This window comes from Pocillopora damicornis, chromosome 13 (assembly GCF_964200805.1).
Source record: "Pocillopora damicornis chromosome 13, jaPocDami1.2, whole genome shotgun sequence".
NCBI lineage: Eukaryota > Metazoa > Cnidaria > Anthozoa > Scleractinia > Pocilloporidae > Pocillopora > Pocillopora damicornis.
In genome coordinates this window covers 1725423-1743412 of record NC_142682.1, presented here as the reverse complement: position 1 = coordinate 1743412, position 17990 = coordinate 1725423, and the positions used below count along the sequence as shown (strand labels likewise).

The 17990-nt window shown below is 38.7% G+C and overlaps 1 protein-coding gene across 4 annotated transcripts; it reads left to right on the top strand.

The window, feature by feature from the left end:
- The first annotated feature begins 218 nt into the window (after nt 1-218).
- LOC113677891 (uncharacterized) lies at nt 219-15179 on the top strand. 4 transcript variants are annotated; one of them, XM_089191004.1, is made up of 23 exons: nt 219-787; nt 1467-1550; nt 2353-2403; nt 2860-2906; nt 3197-3269; nt 4009-4090; nt 5224-5418; nt 6170-6331; nt 6450-6514; nt 6643-6726; nt 6930-6958; nt 7605-7651; nt 7810-7878; nt 8038-8105; nt 8575-8619; nt 9523-9651; nt 9806-9865; nt 10405-11350; nt 11619-11683; nt 12042-12348; nt 12936-12976; nt 13766-13936; nt 14057-15179. In XM_089191004.1, exons 1-23 carry the CDS (start codon nt 608-610, stop codon nt 14693-14695), a joined length of 3639 nt encoding a protein of 1212 aa, XP_089047130.1. In that variant the 5' UTR covers nt 219-607; the 3' UTR covers nt 14696-15179. The 4 variants fall into 4 exon arrangements, with proteins under 4 accessions (XP_089047130.1, XP_027050546.2, XP_089047132.1 ...); XM_027194745.2 differs by having other exon boundaries at nt 5224-5424; XM_089191006.1 differs by lacking the exon at nt 7810-7878.
- The last annotated feature ends 2811 nt before the right edge of the window (nt 15180-17990 follow it).

The following is a 17990-nucleotide window of genomic DNA, read 5'->3' as shown; positions in this document are numbered from 1 at the left end:
CTTACGATCAGAGAGCTATAACTCCTTGCCTAGGCCATGCCTTGCCTAACCACTACCAGTTAGCTATGGCACAGGTGGGTATGATGAATATAAAAAGGCATTCCAATGATCCCAAAAAGTTTTTCCTTTATAGTATACCGTTCTGTGTATTTTCAGGAGCCAGTGAATTGAATTGTATTTAATTTTTTCCCCCGGTTTTCGTCATCTGTTCTCTACAGCAGCTCAGCTGAAATTCTATTGGCCAAGCTAGATTCTTATTATCTCTGTGGCTGACACAGATGGCTGATGAAAGATAACAAGAAAAAAAATACTTTATTGGTTCCCTTGGGCCCTTTTTCTTTCCGGAGGCGTGACGGGGCGTGTTCCCATAATTGGAAAAAGATCTGGAAACTAGTAATTGCGTCATCACTTAGTAAGAAACCGCTGGATATGTTACTTTATGGCCTTTTTGGCGCAGCAATGGCCGTCCCTCGTGGTAGTCAATGAGAACTCTTGACTCTCGAAACATGTAAAGAAACGCAGTTTGCTCTCAATTAACACCATGACGAACATGCGTTAAGCACAAAATAAACCAAAGAACAGCAAGTCGACAGTCTTGCCTGAAAGAATGCCTTCTTCGAACATCAAACGCAAGAAAAAGCCGGGACCCACGAACTCTCCGACTTCGAACGGAGGTAGTGGAAATTACACAGAGACGGCAATGGACGAGTTTCTGGCCCGCTTGAACTTGTACAGAAAGCCAATCGCGAAGGATGGCTCCTGTCTTTTTAGAGCAGTGTCAGAGCAAGTAAGTTCCGTCGCTTTGTTTATTAACAGAATGATTTAATAAAGGCATTTTAAGGATTTAACATAACTGTTGTTATTCCTATGTTTGATCGTCCATCACCAGCTCTAGAGACGTTCGAAACTCTGTTTTTCGCCTTCATCAGTGCTTTAGTGCTTTACCTTCTGACAATTTTTTATGTAACTTATGTTTCTGTTGTTCAACAAACAAACCTTCTCTTGGGATGGCCTCGTGATCGAACGCTCAATCGATACGAACGCTACGTTAATCAAATGTTTCACTTTGTTCTTTCACATTAACTCAATTTATAACATGTACATTTAGAAAACTTCCAACGATATTTTTTCTCGCAGCAATTTCTTGTTGCTTTAATTTGTTAATGATGACAGTTTCACCCCAGAAAGATTTAAGCGTTTATAGTTAATGACAGTTAGTGAATGCACCTACGTATGTAGATCTGAAAATTACTCTGTAAAACGTCAGCTTGCCCGCATTCGGTAACTAAAAATGCCAGCATGCTATCTTTGTTTACATGCGAAATAAATTGCAGGAGTTCAAGTTATGTAAAACTTTTATCCTGTGGATAAACATTTGTTTTAGAAGTCTTGCTTTACTTGTCGTTCTTCGGAAAGAGGAATTAACAAATGATCGATGCTTTTGTTTTTTTCCTGTTTGTTTCAAGGTCTACAACTGTCAAGCCAAACACCTCCAAGTCCGTAAGGATTGCATAGACTTTATGAGAAGAAACAGGGAGAAGTTTGAAGCGGTAAAGTATTTTGATAGTATTAAGAGTTGTTTACATTAAAAAAAAATTCCACAGCAAAGGCAGCTTAGGGTCTAGAGCCCAGTTCTTAAGCAATCAGTGAGTGTAAATCTAGGATTAGATATTAAAGTTGCTTTTTATTTGTCATCTAACCCCTAAGACACTTAATTAGAGTAAGTGAATACTTAACTGTTCAACTTCCAGAAGTGATTAAACCTTTAACTCCCAAGATCTCACTAGTAATTCTCCTTACTGTCTGCCAAACAATTATCATTATGTTTGTTTGGAGAATTTGGTACCAGATCAATAAGTAATCCTATAATTGATATTTTTCTTAATTCTCATCACTTGTCTACATGATATTGTATAGATTTAGTAAGGAGAAATTCTGTCTTGGTCACTCACATGTAACTTCTTCCTATCACATTCTTACATTATCCAGCAAATAGGCAATGAAAATACTCCAATTTATCAGGTAGAAGTTGCATTCATGATCTAACATCAAATTCTTGTAATTTGTATACAAGGAAATGTATATCAGCTAGAGGGAAGAATTAAAAATTAGATTTTGGGAAACCACTTCTGGAAGTTATAGGGTTGAAAGCCATGAGATGTCAAGTGCTTGAGCATGAAACACCAAAAGTAATGTCATTGATACTCTCTGCAGCATAGTTTGTCGTACTAATAACTATGATGATTATTGTTCTCACAACATTGTGAAGTAACACAAAAATCATGGACACTTATTATTGAAGCCCTGATACATTGATGTAATGTTAACCTTGCATTAATCCTATGTTTTCAGTTTTTGGAAGGACCATTTGATCATCACTTATTCAGACTACAAAACCCAAAGGTACAGTACATGTAAAATAATTTGTGAGTTTTCCAACATAACAAATTGGATAAGTGTTGAACTTCAAAAAGGTTTTGCACAGGAGAAACACAATCATAACTGCAATAAATACTTAATCCTTTGCACTGTTAGATTAGCGTGCATATTCTCTGTACTGTTCTATATACATTGCCAAAGGGGCTGATAAGGAGAAACTGTGACAATCAAGAGCTTCTTAATTTTGGTGATCATTTCCTTTATTCTCATGACCTTAATGTGTGATTCAGTGGTGATATTGTAAGGAGAAATTAGATGCTAGTCTAAAGGTTCAAGGGTTAAGAGCTGCTGCTTTGGTAACAGGAAATTTTCAAAGACTCCCAACACTTCAAACCTGCTAAAAAAGAACTTTGTATACTCAGTCAGAATTTGTTGGCATTTATGATCTGTGAAACTTTCTTGCCTTCATTTTCATCACAGGAATGGGCAGGACAGGTTGAAATAAGTGCTCTTTCACTGATGTATAAGTAAGTATTCTGTATATATAGTTGTATATATAAAATATTTGTACTTGACTCTCAAATTTGTTGCCTGCTTTTAGAATTTTTGCATACTGAGAATTGAGTTACAAGAGGTGACTGCTAACTTACATCTGACAAGTGCCTTAGACTACCACTAAATTGTCTTAACTTCAGTTTTCTGGTTATAAAATTTTCTTGTGCTAAAACTTCATCTGGTAGAACAAAAGACAATACAACCTGTTATTGACTTTATTAGTATAGATGAAGCAGACATAACAGTTTGTTTTAACTTCCAGGAAAGACTTTGTTGTTTATCAAGACATCAATGCAGAACCCACCAAGGTGACTGACAACAATTTCAAAGACAAGGTAATTATCATGATTAAGTGGGATGCTTGTGGTGGACCATGTTCATTGTAATCAGAAATGGAATTTAGTCATTCATGTGCTTGTGCTTCACACTAATGTTAAGCCCTGTTGGCTGGGGTTTCTCCTTGGATGGGTAACTGTTGTTTAATTTTTTTTTCTTGGTTTTATTTTTTCGATTTCATTCCTATACTTTGAAAAGTCAGCATTAAATTTGTTATTTTCTGCATAAACGTGCATGCATGTAGATAAGGACCAGCACATCCCATGTTAACACCTCACAGGATCTTGCTATAATTAAAGAACAATGAAAACTCTGTGAACTGACAGAAGAATTTCAATTTATACATTTATGATCAGTGTTTGCCTTTGCAAACACTCTGCTTTTACATAAACCCCACCGATTGGGAGAAGGGTTTAATCCTAAATACCACCATGTATACTTTACAAAGATATAAATATATATGGAACTTCTGCCTGCCAGCATGGACTCTTCCTAAGATTGAATTGCAGACACATCATGAAACTAGTCCCAAGTATGGTCATAAATGTTCTTGGCCAGCAATAGCAAGTCTCTGGGTTACCTGGCATGGTGTGATAAAGTACATGTTCTCTAGTTTTCAAATAGGGTATACACAAAAGTAGATGTGAAAAGTTCACCTTTCAGATCTTTCACTGTTCACTATTCTCTTCTACGTGTCCCTTGATACAAAATGTAACTTTTTGTCAACTCTGTTTTCAGATCCTGCTTTGCTATTCAAATGGAAACCATTATGATGCTGTTTATGACATGAAATTCCAGAAGATCGCAGCCATGTGCCAATGTAAGTGAACTCATAAAACTCAGAAGTTACTAAGCTGTAAGTACTTACAGTAATTATAGCCTATAAATAATAGTGATTACACTTAGAGTGATATTAAACCATAAAAATAATCACACTGCACTATGTGACTCCCTGGATTTAAATAACATTTGTTTGCACTGTCTGCTGTACAATTCTTACAATTCTATCCCTGAAATCCTGCGTGAAATCGCAGTTTACCCTCTGATTGTCATTTGCTTCTAGTCTCATCACCCTTATGCTTGAAAATGTTATTGATGTATTGCAAAGAGAAATTTAAATATAGTTACTCTTGGTGGTGAAAAGTTTAACCCTTTAACTCACTTGAGTGACTAATACAGAATTTCTCCTCACAATATCAAGCAGACAAGTGGTACGAATAAAGATAGATATCAACAAAATTAGTTGATCCAATACTAAATTATCCAGCATGATAAGAATTGAATGGCAGACAGTAAGGAGAATTAAGAAATGAGGTCTTCACTCTAAATGAGAGTGAAAAGATTAAGCAAGTATCTGTGCACCCAGATATTGGTTAGGTACATGGTACTTGTATAGAACCTCTTGTTAAGAAGCAGGGGCAATTTTTGTGAAGATAAATTTGTCATATTTTTTAATACAAATCTTGAATGTGAATAACATCCCTCTCTTTGGTGTCATCTTCCACCAATTCAGTTTCTGTGAGTGTACTTACTATACGGTATTTTTTTTTTTGAAATGCTCATTTATGGGTCATGTGAACATATATTAGTTTTTTGTCAATAAAGGGGGTAAGTTTCTAAAGAAACTATAGTGCTGCATGGGTATTGAGTGTCATAAGATGATTAGGCTTTATCAACTGAGTTAATAATGTAATTTTGCCACAGTAGAAAGTTTCTACATCAAGCATTAGCCCTTTGTCAGAGCAATAGCCCTTCGTTCTTCCCTCTGGTGAAGAGTGATTTCTTGAAATGTCAGCTTCAGAAACTGTTAATAGTAGCCAAATTACATGATCAGCTCAGTTGACCAAACCAAATTTTTTTAGTATTTTGTCAGTTTTTATTGTTTGCAGTATTTCTGACTGGTCAGTACCTATTGATCATCTTAACATATTCTATTGATTTTCTTTACTGAAGCTGTGGTATATGAGCTCTTGTATCAGAATGTGTTTGGAGAGCTGGACAGAAAATGTGGTTCTAGACAGAATTCTCCTGGTGATCTGAACAGCATGGGAACAACAAACTTCTATCAGAATGGCCTTGGAGATGAAGAGTCTTTTAAAGAGGTTGGAGAAGACAACTCTGGTTGGACAGAGGTTGTTAGAGGAAAAGGTAAAGGTATGTTGCTGCAGAAGACATCAATCTGAAAATGCAGGGATTGGATCTGATTTAGAAGTTTGCAACTGCTTTAAGGCAATTTTCTGCATCACAAAGATGTTGAAAATTGTGGTGATGTTTTTGTTGCTCAAAGGCTCTTCACCATGAACACATAAGCTGTGTGCATGTAAGCTAAATAGGTTTGTGGGGTTCTGATGGTTTTTAATTTTTTTAGTCTGAAAGCTTTTGTAGAAAATGGCAAGATGTGGTTTAAAAAAGGGTTAATATTCAGAAAACCTTGCAGCCCTACCCTCATTGTTCTCCAGAAGTACCAGTAAATGACATTTTTATAAACAACCTGTTTCTGTTGTGAAGGCTTCTTTACTATGATAAAAACAGTGAAGTCTTGTCTTGATCTGAAATACTCTCAGACTTAATATTTTAGCCCAAGCATAATTTATGCCCATTCACAAAAAGATTGATATTGGGTAAAAGTAGTAAGAAAACAATCAGCAAAAGCAAAGGGGAATACATTGTAGATGCTGACAGAAGACATGTAGATGCCTTTGCCCTTTGGACAGTCTCTTGTCTGTGCCAGCTGCTGTTATTTTTTCAATGGCTGGCCATTCAGAAATATTTGGAGAATACGGTGTACTCTAACAGATTAGTGATTGTAACTGCTCTGGCAACTTTGCATGGAATGGTTTGGGTGAAATGCATTGCACTGCATAAACTGAGCTGCATCCTCTTGGTTTCCTTTTTTCAGCAAAATCTGCTCGGCAGAACAGAGGTTATGATCAAGAGGAACCCAGGGACGAGCCAGCAAAACCAAACTTGGATCAGAAACATGGATGGCAGGCTAAGAGGTCTCTAGACAATGAACTGTACAGGAATGTCGAGCTTGAAGTGTGGGAGGATTCTAAAAATGGTAACTGAAGCTATTTCATGCATTGCTGAATTTTTCTTTAGGATGCAGTGTTAGTATTTTTTGACTGTTGTGTTCTGTGTGCACGTAGCTAATTACATTTGAAAATTTGTTTATTCAGCTCAAGAACAGCAGGATCAGTGTTTTGCAGCAAGTATTCAGTACCAGCCAGGAGATAAATGCTTTGTAAGTAAACTTAATATCATACACTGTATGATCTTATGCAACACTGGAGTGTTTCTCTAATCTTAGAGAGAGCTGATCATGATGTTTTTTAAGTGTTTTTCCTTTGTGTGTGTGTGTGTGTAATTTAGGCATGGTTGGGGCCACCAGAAGCTCCAGACAAAGTTTATGAGGCCTTGGTTGTCTATATCCTTCCACTCCAAGGAAGAATTGAGGTGAGTTGATTACTATCTTCAACCTGGAGCAAAGAGTTCTTCTAAGTTGAACAGTTTTTCCATTTCATCTATCTATTTTTCTTTTTGATATTTTCAATGTTTCCAAGTTCTGTACTTTTTTTTAGCAGTTGCGTGTAGTTCATTACATTGTATAACTCTTCTTATTTATTTTAAAAACCTGTTAATCATCATTTATTTTCCAGGTGAAGGTTCCAGAGCTTCAAAATAAATGGTACCCATTTTAAATTATTTTATTGTTTACTTAATTTTGTTTTGATCAATTTCTGTGGTCTTGCGAGGGTTCTTTCTTAACATTGGTAATTCTGACAAATACCATTTTCTTTATTTCCCAAACACTGATTGTGAGAAGATGACTCAGACTAAAATGTATCCCTTTGTGCATATGTAGATTTTAAATAGAATACGGATTAAATGGGATCAGAAAAGTATGGTTATTTATTGTGTTGTCTAAGAATTATGATAATTTGTCTGAAACAAAGGTTATACAAATTGAAGGACAGGTATTTTAAAATACTTTTGCCTTAACCTTCCAACTCCCATGAGTGACCAAGACAGAATTTCTCCTTATAATATTTATACAAAATCAACCAGATGAGTAATGAGAATAAAGAAAAATATCAATTTGGGGATAATAAGGTAATTCAATATTAAATTCTCTGAGCTAACATTAAAAGAATTGCATGGTTGACAGTAAGGAGAATCGCAAATCTGATCTGGGAGTTAAAGGGTTAAGGTAACTTAAAACTTGAATATATATATATGACATGTGGTTAGTTATCAGTCACTCACTTGCATGTCTTTATTTGCCTGTAAACTTTTTCTTTCCTTTATTTATTTTTTGGTTTCATTTTTGTTAGTGTTATCATTCCTCTGGAAAACTTGAAGCCCTCTGATAATCAACAAGGTAAGTAAAAACAAACGTAGTGTCCTGACTGAGGACTTTGTGCCCATGTAGTATACACCATGTGTGTGGGGAAAGATGGGAAAATTGGCACTGGAATCAAAGTTTTCTTTCATCAGGATCAGGAATGAAATCCTGATTTGTGTTTTTTCTTTCTCCAGAGTTGAGTTACAGAGATTTAACTGGCTACTACAAAAAATCTGAATCCGGAGGTCCCTCTTATGTTGATGGTGTGTTTGCCCCACAATTAATTCTTTTTTGTAGCATTTTATTTTCTGCTTGACTTGCTTTGAAATTTACAATTTGTGGGGAACTATACTTGTGGATCAATGATTAAACAATATTTTGTAGTATGATTTAACTTAGAATTACTGTACTGATCTCTATAGGTTTGCGAGATGACGGGAAACGAGGAAGGAGAAGGAACATTCAAGGAAGAACCCAGAGAGGATACAAGGTCAGGAGAGCAACACCATGTACATGAATTGGATCTTTTTTTTTATCATTTGTTTTGTTTAATTTTATTAATGTTATCTTCATCTGATTCCATCCCTCTAAATGTACCTGATGCATCCCAACCTGGATCCATATTTTCATGTAGCTAAAGTTACAGTGTGTTGATTGAACAGATCATTCTTCATGTAGAGTGACAATACAGTACCATATTTTATTGGTTATTAGCCAAGCCCGGCTATAAGCCTAGACCCTAGACTTTTAACTCTTAAACTTAAGACGATCATCTTCAAACATTAACACAAAACATTCAGCTATAAGCCGAGACCCATTCTTAAAACGTATAAGAGATATGAAAAATTTTCAATCACATTTAGCTTTTAAAATATGTTAAAATGAAATGCTGTAAAGAACAGGTTAATTATCCTACGGTATATAGTTACTCACTTGGTTATTTGTGTTTTGTTTTACAGAGTGACGAACACAGCGAAGATGCAGCAGGTCGGAAGGGTTTTCAGGTAAGATATCTTTTATTAAAATAAATACTGAATTGTACACAAACTTGGGTCACTTGAGCATCTTTAAGAATTTTCTTAACTCCTTAAACTATTGGAGTGACTAGCATCTAATTTCTAAGTAATACTGTTGAAGAATTCCTTAAGATTATGAATGAAGGAAATGATTGCCAACCTAAGAAGCTCTGATTGTTAGACCAATTCTCTTCCTCAGTTCCAAAGGAAATATATGGATGAGAGTATGGAGAACTTGGAGACTGATGTTGGGGTGTAAATTGTTAAGTGTGAGAAAATCTTTGAAAAGAAAGACATTTTTTTGTGAGTTTGGGCCAAATATGAAATCTGGGTCACCTAGAAGGATTAGAGGGAACCTTTCTTGTTCATGATCTGATGCTTTTCCATGGTGGGGCTGAGCCTCATCTCTCTGATCTGTCTGTCTTGTTTGTCCCTGGTTGGTAACAAAATGTATAACATCTTTTCTCATTTGAGAACCAAGTTCAAAGTTAACAACTTCCCTATAAACTCACCTAAAAGTAGAGCACATTTTTATCGAGTTTTGTCAAACCAAAATTTTAGAAATCATGACAGCCAATCTGTATAGAGGAAAATATTACATGGAGTCGGTGGGAATTGAAAGTAAATACAAGCAAATTGCTTGAAGCAGGGGAAATCGAGAGTAACGATGTGGTTGGGTTTAGTTTTGCATCTGATTGGTTGAGGGGTGGTGCGAGTTTTCTGGACCAATCATAGAGCGTAATGCAGAAATCTAATGTAACCTCGCATTATTTTTGACACTCCTGAAAATCGCTACAGTAGTTTGTTAGGGTCAAGGTCCTTAATAAGAGAAGAATGAATGAACGCAGAGGAAGAATGAAGACCAGTAACCTTGGTTTTGTCTTATTTTAGGATGACACCTTTCCCAGACCAAGAGGTGGCCCAGGACCACGTGGGAGGATGAGAGGGCGTGGCCGCTTCCAAAGGGGAAGAGATGAGAAACAGCTTCAAAAGGAGGAAGATGAAGCAAAACAGATAGCAGTGAGTGTACTGTGCTTCATCTCGTAATTGTATTCAACTAGATAACCTTAAAATGTTACTTACCAGTGTCTAAAAAGTTGTCTGTTGTTGGTAGCTTTACAAGTGACGTTAATTCCTCGTATTTAATTGTCAATCGTTTGTTTTCCTCTCCAAGGAACAAGCTAAGTTGGCGGAATTACAAGGAAAGGACCCAGCGGCCTTCCCTGCTCTACCAGTGAGTGCTACTTCTTGTAAATAGTCGGTTAAAAGCAAACACCATCCACCCTTTGACCCATGAGGGTGACTAATATCTAATTTCTCTTTACGGTATTCCCTCCCTCCCCCCCTCCCTCCGAGTTAGACCTTACCGTGTCACGAGAATGTAGGAAATGATCATTGACTAATTAAGTTTTTGATTGTTTCACAAATTCTCCTTGTCAACAACTTAAAAAATGTGTAGAGGACAGTTTGGAGAATATGCATACTGATATCAGGTTGTAAGGGGTTATGAGAGGTTTTTTTTCTTTAATTTTTACTGTAATGGGGACATCAGTGGTAGACGCAGAGCCCGAACTGTTTGTCTGTTGGGCCTATGGTTTCACACCCTCTACTTAATGATAGCTTTATTTTGCTTGCTGTAATAGATTTTAGGGGTTTCCTTTCACTGCAAAAATCAACTCTTTGGATTTTAGTTCGATCTTACCAAACGATCATTGGAAGAAGAACCATTTCGAGTTTTGCAAAAAACATTTTTCCCTGTTTTGATTTCGTTAGACCCAGCAAGCTGAAGAGCGGACCCCTTCATCTGAAGCTGCACCTGATCAAACCCCTGCAGAGTTCTGGAGCCGCTTGAAAAACAATCAGCTGAAGCCTGCCGGTCCACCCAAAGAAAACCATGTCAGCACAGAAAACAAACCTCCAAGTGTCTTGACGGCTAGTCAACACCAGTCACATGGCGAGAAAGAACTGGAAACTGAGAAAGAGAGATTTCTGGCCAAAGAAGTGAAAATACCAGTGGCTCTGGATAGTGAGAGTGCAACTAAAACTGAGAGTTGGTCTCTTGAAAGAAGCAGTGTTCTTGGTCCTTTGGAGAATGCAAAGAAGGAACAAAGTGATACTCAGAAACAACCCTTGCCTGTAGAAAAGGAACTTTTGAAAGGCAAGATAGACCTTCCAAAGGGGCGTCCCTTGAATGAATTTAAACAGCACACTACAGCATCTTCGTCAGATCTGGAAAGTGTTCCGCAAAAGTCCAACATGGAAGAAAATAAATTAATGGATTCTGCTGAGATAAAGAGCGTTTGGATAAAAGATTCAAATGAAAGGAAAGACGTAAAAACGCTGGATAAAACTCCCGACAGTAGCGCCAAACTATTGGAACAAGAAACAAAAAAGACAGAAGAGCTCGTTGCGAAGCCGCAAGGAACGCGAGGAGTGATTCGTGTGTCCAATGTCAGTAACAAATCAAAGCAGGCCATGGTCAGTGAACATCAGGAGGAAGCCTTGAAGGAGGATGGTAATTTGTTAAGAAAAGAGGACTCTATTCCTAAAGACACACCAAACCTCAAATCGGCGCTGGCAGGAGAAGGTTCTGCATCGACCTCTCCTGAGAAAAAGACTGTGACTTTTGCCGAGCCCCTTAATGGAGGCGGTGAAATTAAAGTTCTGCATTTAGCTGGTAGAGATGGAAAGAGAGATGTGGTTGCTCCGCCAACTCTAGGTATAGTCATTGTGTTTGTGTCGTACGTGTTCGTGTTGCACGGCGCCTTTTAATGGAACCCAGCTTTGTTCCTAACAAGAGAACAAAAAATATTCCCTTATCCTTTGCTTTTGTTGCCATTTTCAGGGAGAAACGCCTATGAAAGGAAAACTTTCATGGGGGGCAATGAAGTTTGACCTCTTTTAGATGATAGACCAAGTTAGCCATGATATTGAATTAAAATGTTCCTGATGAAACTCACTGGTAGCTTTATTATTTTGTTTCACAGTTTCCGTTGTGATGAAACCTCCTCCTTCAGATATTGCGGAGAATTTGCCAGTTCCCCACGTGCCTGTAAGTGTAGTTAATTCTCGTGTAAGAATTATTTACTGCGATCTACTATATGTGTGTGTTCTGCATACTATGGTTATCAAACTGAATTTATGCGCTTGTGAACTCAAATTTAAATCCTATGCAATGACGGATTTTGCATGTCTGAAATGAGCTATTATGTTGCCAGTCTCCTTCACGCGCAGCCGTCGTTTGAGCTTGTCACGCAACACCTTGTCTTTCATGTTCCGTGACAAGCTCAAACAACCGCCTGGAAAGAGGTCAGTGTCGTGCATAAATCTGATGTTAGAGCTGCGCTAGATTTGTTGTAGTTCTCCTCTTAACCGTTAATTTACTCTTGTCAACCGCTTTTATTTCTCAGGCTAACAAAGCTGACAAAAACACGAGCGAAGACGAAGCCACGAATCCGCAAGCCTCCATACCCACCCTCGACAGTAACACTCAACAACAGTCCCCCACCCCCTCCCCCGCCCCTGTAGACACCAACCAGAGCAATGAAGGAGCAGACCCTGTGCCGTCCAGCTCCCCGTCAGTTGCACAACAGCATCAATCGTATATTCAGCTGCCGTTCCTATCCATTATGTTCCAACAGCTGCCGAACATGACCAGCCATCCACGCATGCCTCAAGGGATATCGATGGAAAGCGACGGTTCCGATCTGCCCGATGGTAAGTTGTTTTGTCACTCTCTTGACCTGGCTAATCTGGATCAAGATATTCAGTGATCGTTGGTCTCTGGCGTCGGTTCTTTGGACCTAGCACTGTCTAATCTACAGCTGACTAGCTCAGGGCCTCTTCTTATGGGCCAGCGTAGCGGTTTCTGACTTATCACCTCACCACTCTCTCCTTAAATAGGAATGAGGAGGCAAATTGTTGAATTACTGTAAATTTACGTTTAACCCTTTAACTCCCAAGACCTCATTGGTAATTCTCCTTACTGTCTGCCATACAGTTCTTATGATGTCAATTTGGAGAATTTGGTATTGGATCAACCAATAATCCCCCAATTGATAGTTTACTTTATTCTCATCACTTGTCTGCTTGATATTGTATTGATATTGTAAGGAGAAATTCTGTCCTGGTCACTCATGGGAGTTGAAGGGTTAAAGCGCTCAGCTTTTGCCAGCTCGATTAGCAGGTAACCTCTAAATATTTACTTATCAGAGTAGATATTTCCGTAAATACGAAGCTAACTCAAGTAGGGTTCGTCGAACGCACTCACAAAGTGCATAAGGTGTACCTTTTTTATTTTCCAGACCCTAACACTCTCCGATATTTCTTCAACCTTGGATTTCAGGTAAAGCTTAAACTGTTCGATAACACCCAAAATTCTCACCAGTTGTCGTCACACTTTGCTCGACCAGTTTCCCATGCATGCAGTTTAATTTTGACTTAACTTTCCACCATTGCGACGCTTATCCTTGGTAGCGCGATGGGAAAGAGTCTGGTATAGACTACAATCCTTCTCAGTGCAGTGAAACACAGTAATTTTCTTAAACATCGATTTTTGTCAAGAAAAGTTTTTTCCGAGACTGATAGTCTAACACCCTCATTTCCTTCTCCCAAGACTCTTATCAACTCCCCCGACTTTTCGATAGATACAGTCGACTCCCGATAACTTGAACCCTTGGAAACACGAACAAAGATCGATTTCCGTCGTGTACTGCATTTTTTACCCTCGGTAACTCGAACTCTCGATAACTCGAACCTTCCGCTAAGTCGAAACAATTTTCGTTTTCCCTCAGGTCACTCTCTTTATATTTTACCCTCGATAACTCGAACCACGCCTGTCAATACATGACAAATTAAAACAAACAATGTACTACAGTCCAAAACATTCGTTTTAATTTATTTTGAGGCAGCCTTGTTATCTGTGCCCTATTTTGCAAAACACATAACGTGTCAGTTTAGTTTAGATTTTTTTAGTTAATGGTACATTAACACCAGTGCCTGTACAAAGGTTGACTCAAACCTTTATAGCTCCCTTTGAAGGTTCAAGTTATCGGGAGTTGACTGTAGATCATAATTTAGCCAATACTTAAGTCGAGAAGAGATTTCTTTGACTAACTTGTTGTCCATATTGCAGTATCATCTCCACATGTACAATCAGCAATGGACCAACCAAAACATGATCTATTATCCGTCACTCTACCAGATGCCTTCCCAGGATCACATGGGGGTGCATCCCGCGGTTTCAATGCCACAGCCTGGTAACCCTGGGGTACCACAAGTTATTTATCAGGCTCAGCAAATGCAGGTGAATAAGTCAGTAGTGCGAGTTTGGTCAATGCTGTCTTGCATTTTGTACATACTGATGGGGTTCTTTAACAGCTGATAGTAATACATGTTGCTTGTGTCTGTCTTCTTAAATGCACAGGGCTACCACCCCCCTCAAATTCAGCCAGTTGTGCAAGAGGGCACAAGTTTTTCTGACCGTAATTCCTTGGACAGAAGCAGTCCCGGGCAGACACAGCAACAACAAACTCAGCAGCAGCAACAACAACCGCAGCAACAACAAGTTTTGCACCAAGGCCCGCCGCCGTTCGTACCCAACCAGCACCATCCAGCACCCTGGCGAGGGGCTCAATCGATCACTCGGTATGGCCAGGGGAAACATATGCACATGGGTGGATACAACACACCGCTGCAAAACCAACAGAATCCTCGCGGGCCTATGCAACAAGGAGCCGGAAACCCTAAGCCGTATCACAAAAGCAAGAAACATCAGAAGCATCGCAACGATCAGTTTCTCTTCGGCGGAGCGCAGTCACAGCATGCGCAGAATCAAGGCCAACCTATGCATGGTGCGCATGCTTTTCAAGCTGCTGCCCAGCCCGCTAGCTCGTCTTCCAATGCCTTTTACATGCCAGGAAGCGACCATGCCGCTGGAAAGGGGTCTGGAGACTATCATTATCATGGTAACCAACAATTTATGAACTATCACGGCAATGTCTCTTCAAGCATGACACAAGCGCCGCATTCCGCTGGCAACACGCGGGCGCAGCAATATTCTTAAAGAGGAACAGGATTGAAATTGTCTATCGAAGGCCTATGTCTCGGATAAAGACTGTCTTGTAATGGTAGCTGAAAAGCTAACGGAATGGTTTTGATATGTAATTTAAAAGTGTCTTTGACAGTGAGGAGCTGGAGGAAAAAAATACCTACGAAGACCTTAAGTTTCAATATGGCTCTCTTTTCGCCGCAATGTAGCAGCAATGTCGATTAAGCCCTGTCATTACAATGCGCAGAAATGCCGTTGTTTTAATTATAATGCTGAACAGAGCTGTTTCGTGGGCCCAATATGACAGCTATGTTGGCGTAGTGCGCGAACAATAGTGGAAAAGTAAAGGTTTTGTATTGGGCCAACCGTACGGGTGGATTGTGGTAATATGGCTGCCTTACTGTCCTAGACACTTCGTTTTCATGTTTTGTTTAGCGTTATGTTTATTGTAGTTGTGGTGTTTTGTGTTAGGGAATAGCCAAATAAAAATGTGACGTGACGGAATGCTTTGTCGTTTACTTTTGTTTGGGTTCATGAACACGCAACAGTGGATGCCGAGTAATAGCAGTTTATGGTTCTAAATAAACTTCTCCATATAAGTACCGAAATCGATATATACTTTTACGATATCTCTAAGTTCGCATGTGCGTTCTGATCGGTCACTTTAGCGGGTGCTTCGCACTCGGGCCATAAAACCGAGCGGTCAAAATTCGATTCGTAACGCTCAGTACGGGCATCAAATTCGATTAGTTAGAGGTATTTCTATCGAGTATAACAAGGACAGTCTGTAGTATGAAATGGTTGTTTAATATTAGACGAAGTGGTTGTGATTTTCAATTTTCGTTATTTTGGTCATGTTGTTCTTTACTTGTAGTGTGAAAGTATTACAAGATCTTAGAGTACGAGACTTCAAAACATTAACATTCCATTGCGATAACCTTATTGCTCAGAGCCCTTGTAGTTTCGTGCTTGTGTCATGGCTTTTACATTTTCTTTCAGATCGTGATCTCGGCAGAATTCTGTGAACCGATCCAAACAATACATCGGTGGGACACTGCAATAAGACAATTTCAGCTTTTGGTGGGGTGGGCGGACGCCTGCAGGTTACACTGAATGATATGCTGTGCACGCTAGAGCGGAACGCACGCAAACTGTTGTTACCCGCGAGCGATGTAGAGCGTAAAAGGCTATTTTTAAGCACAACACCCTAATTTAAAACCATATGCTGTGGAGGGGTAACCTTCTGGCGCACGTACTCCACACTGTCAAAGCAAAAGGACTACTTGAAGTCAAATATTAAAACTCGTCGAAAAACTACTTTTTGATTGAGCCGGCAAGCTACAAGGAAGGCTGATATCACTGGGAGTTCGTCAGAATTCACTTTAAATTACATAACACTAAAATTCAAGCTTCTTGAAGAGGTAAATCGTCTATGGGGTTTATTTTTTTATTCGAATGGTTGAATAAATTTAGAGCTTGCCAGCTGTGTTAATCCATCAGAGAGCTCTTCGGAGAAAAGCGTCGTACTTAATACCCTGACAAGGACTATTGCTATCGGGAGAACTACAAAACACCCCGTGCTGCCTCGCTCTGATGATGAGGTCAGTACTCCTTACTCAGCCCGTACAGCGGCGAGTCCATGCCAATTTCCTTTTCAAAAGTGCCTTGTATGGAAGTTGTGTGAGGGGTATTTCGCGGTACGTTCGAAACATGCATTTTTTATTATTTCGGCGCGTCTAACATGTAACGAATGTTATTGAATTTGAACAAAAAAGAAAACTTCTTTGTAGAAACTAATTGAAATAGCGGTAATTGAAAGAGGCGCTGAATTTTTTGACGGGTAGAGTAACTTTGTATGAAAAATTTCGTTTCGTTGAAGTAAATTTTCCATAGTTTACATTATTTTGTAAAGTGGTGCAACCTCGGAAACTGCTTCAGAAACATTGCAAAAATAAAAACTTTTAGAACAAAAATATCAAGCTCGATGGACTGCCATCGCTGCTGGGACTTGCGTTTAATGGATCAACGTTGCTTAAAACTTTATGAGGAAAAATTTCGTATCATATCTAATTGAATTTGGTTTTAAAAAGAAATTTTTTTGTTTGATTTTGCCCATTTTATTAAGCTAAACTTGTTTTATAGTTTGCGAAAAAAAATCTGAACGTGTTAGTAAATATTAATTATTAAAAGGACTGGACAAAAGATGACCCGTAGGCGCCGCAAACGCTTCTTGATTTTTTCGGCTTTTGTAAGGCGTAATTAAACTTTGGAGCGGAAATATTGCAAGTATAAAAACAGTCATCCTCCGACATGAAATGAACTCGACCGAAAGAGATCGGAATTGTATGAAAGTAATGAAAGTTTCTGATGTGATGTCTGTCGAACATGCGCAAAGTTTTGCAAACCGTAAGTTTAGCGTATGAATGAAAATGTCGGCGCCAGCTGGTCTGAAGGAATATGACATGAAAACCAATGATTCCTGAAGGTCCAATTAGAAAATGGCTTACTGAATACTGTCCTGAGCTTTTTTTTCGCAAAAAATTGCGTAAGTGGGGCATAAATTCAAGTGATCAGAAGGGTATTTAAGAAACCCAAGCATAAAAATGAGCTACCTAGCGATTACATTGCTAGCTTTTTTTTGTGAACTTCTCACTCGATGAAAATCCAACTTTGGGAGGGTTATTTGTAAGCGGGTGACTGGAGATCATATTTAAGAAGGATATGCACCGAGAAATTCTTCGTTGTCAAAGTTTTCCTCAGCCCTAGAGCAAAAACTGCAGTTAAAAATATTAAGGTGTCACAAAGTTCTCTCGCAGACTACTACCTGCAGGTAGTACATGTTACGTAATTGCGTATTTTTGCTAACATAAACATTTTCTAACCAACCTAATCTATTGCTAAACCGTTCTTTAAATATTTAACTCTTTCGCGCGGCAGTACATATTTATAATACTACGCTTAACTATTATTACGCAGATAAATTTTACCTTGAAAATTAGCGAGATGGAATATAATAACGATGTTTTGCAAATGGTCCACTCATGTACAAGAATATTTTGCATGTACGTTTCCTTAAAGCGATTCAATGTTTTCTTGGAGAACAGTTGGAGAGTTGAAAGCGCCAGGCAGATGTTCTCCTTTATATGTACGTAGCAAACATTCTCAGCGTGTGTCTCTGAAAATTCAAACTGTAAAGATGATTTTTATACCCTACCTGCAGGTTTTCACTCGAGTCACGTAAGCAAAACATCATTCATGTCGTCTAAGCTTTTTTGCCTTTTCTATGAAACACAGGGTTTTTTTTTATAGC

Coding starts and splice junctions, on each gene's coding strand:
- LOC113677891 (XM_027194745.2), top strand. CDS start 608: ATGCCTTCTTCGAACATCAAACGCAAGAAAAAGCCGGGACCCACGAAC. Junction 2,907..3,196: donor GCTCTTTCACTGATGTATAA/GTAAGTATTCTG, acceptor TTTAACTTCCAG/GAAAGACTTTGTTGTTTATC. Junction 6,332..6,449: donor GTGGGAGGATTCTAAAAATG/GTAACTGAAGCT, acceptor TTGTTTATTCAG/CTCAAGAACAGCAGGATCAG.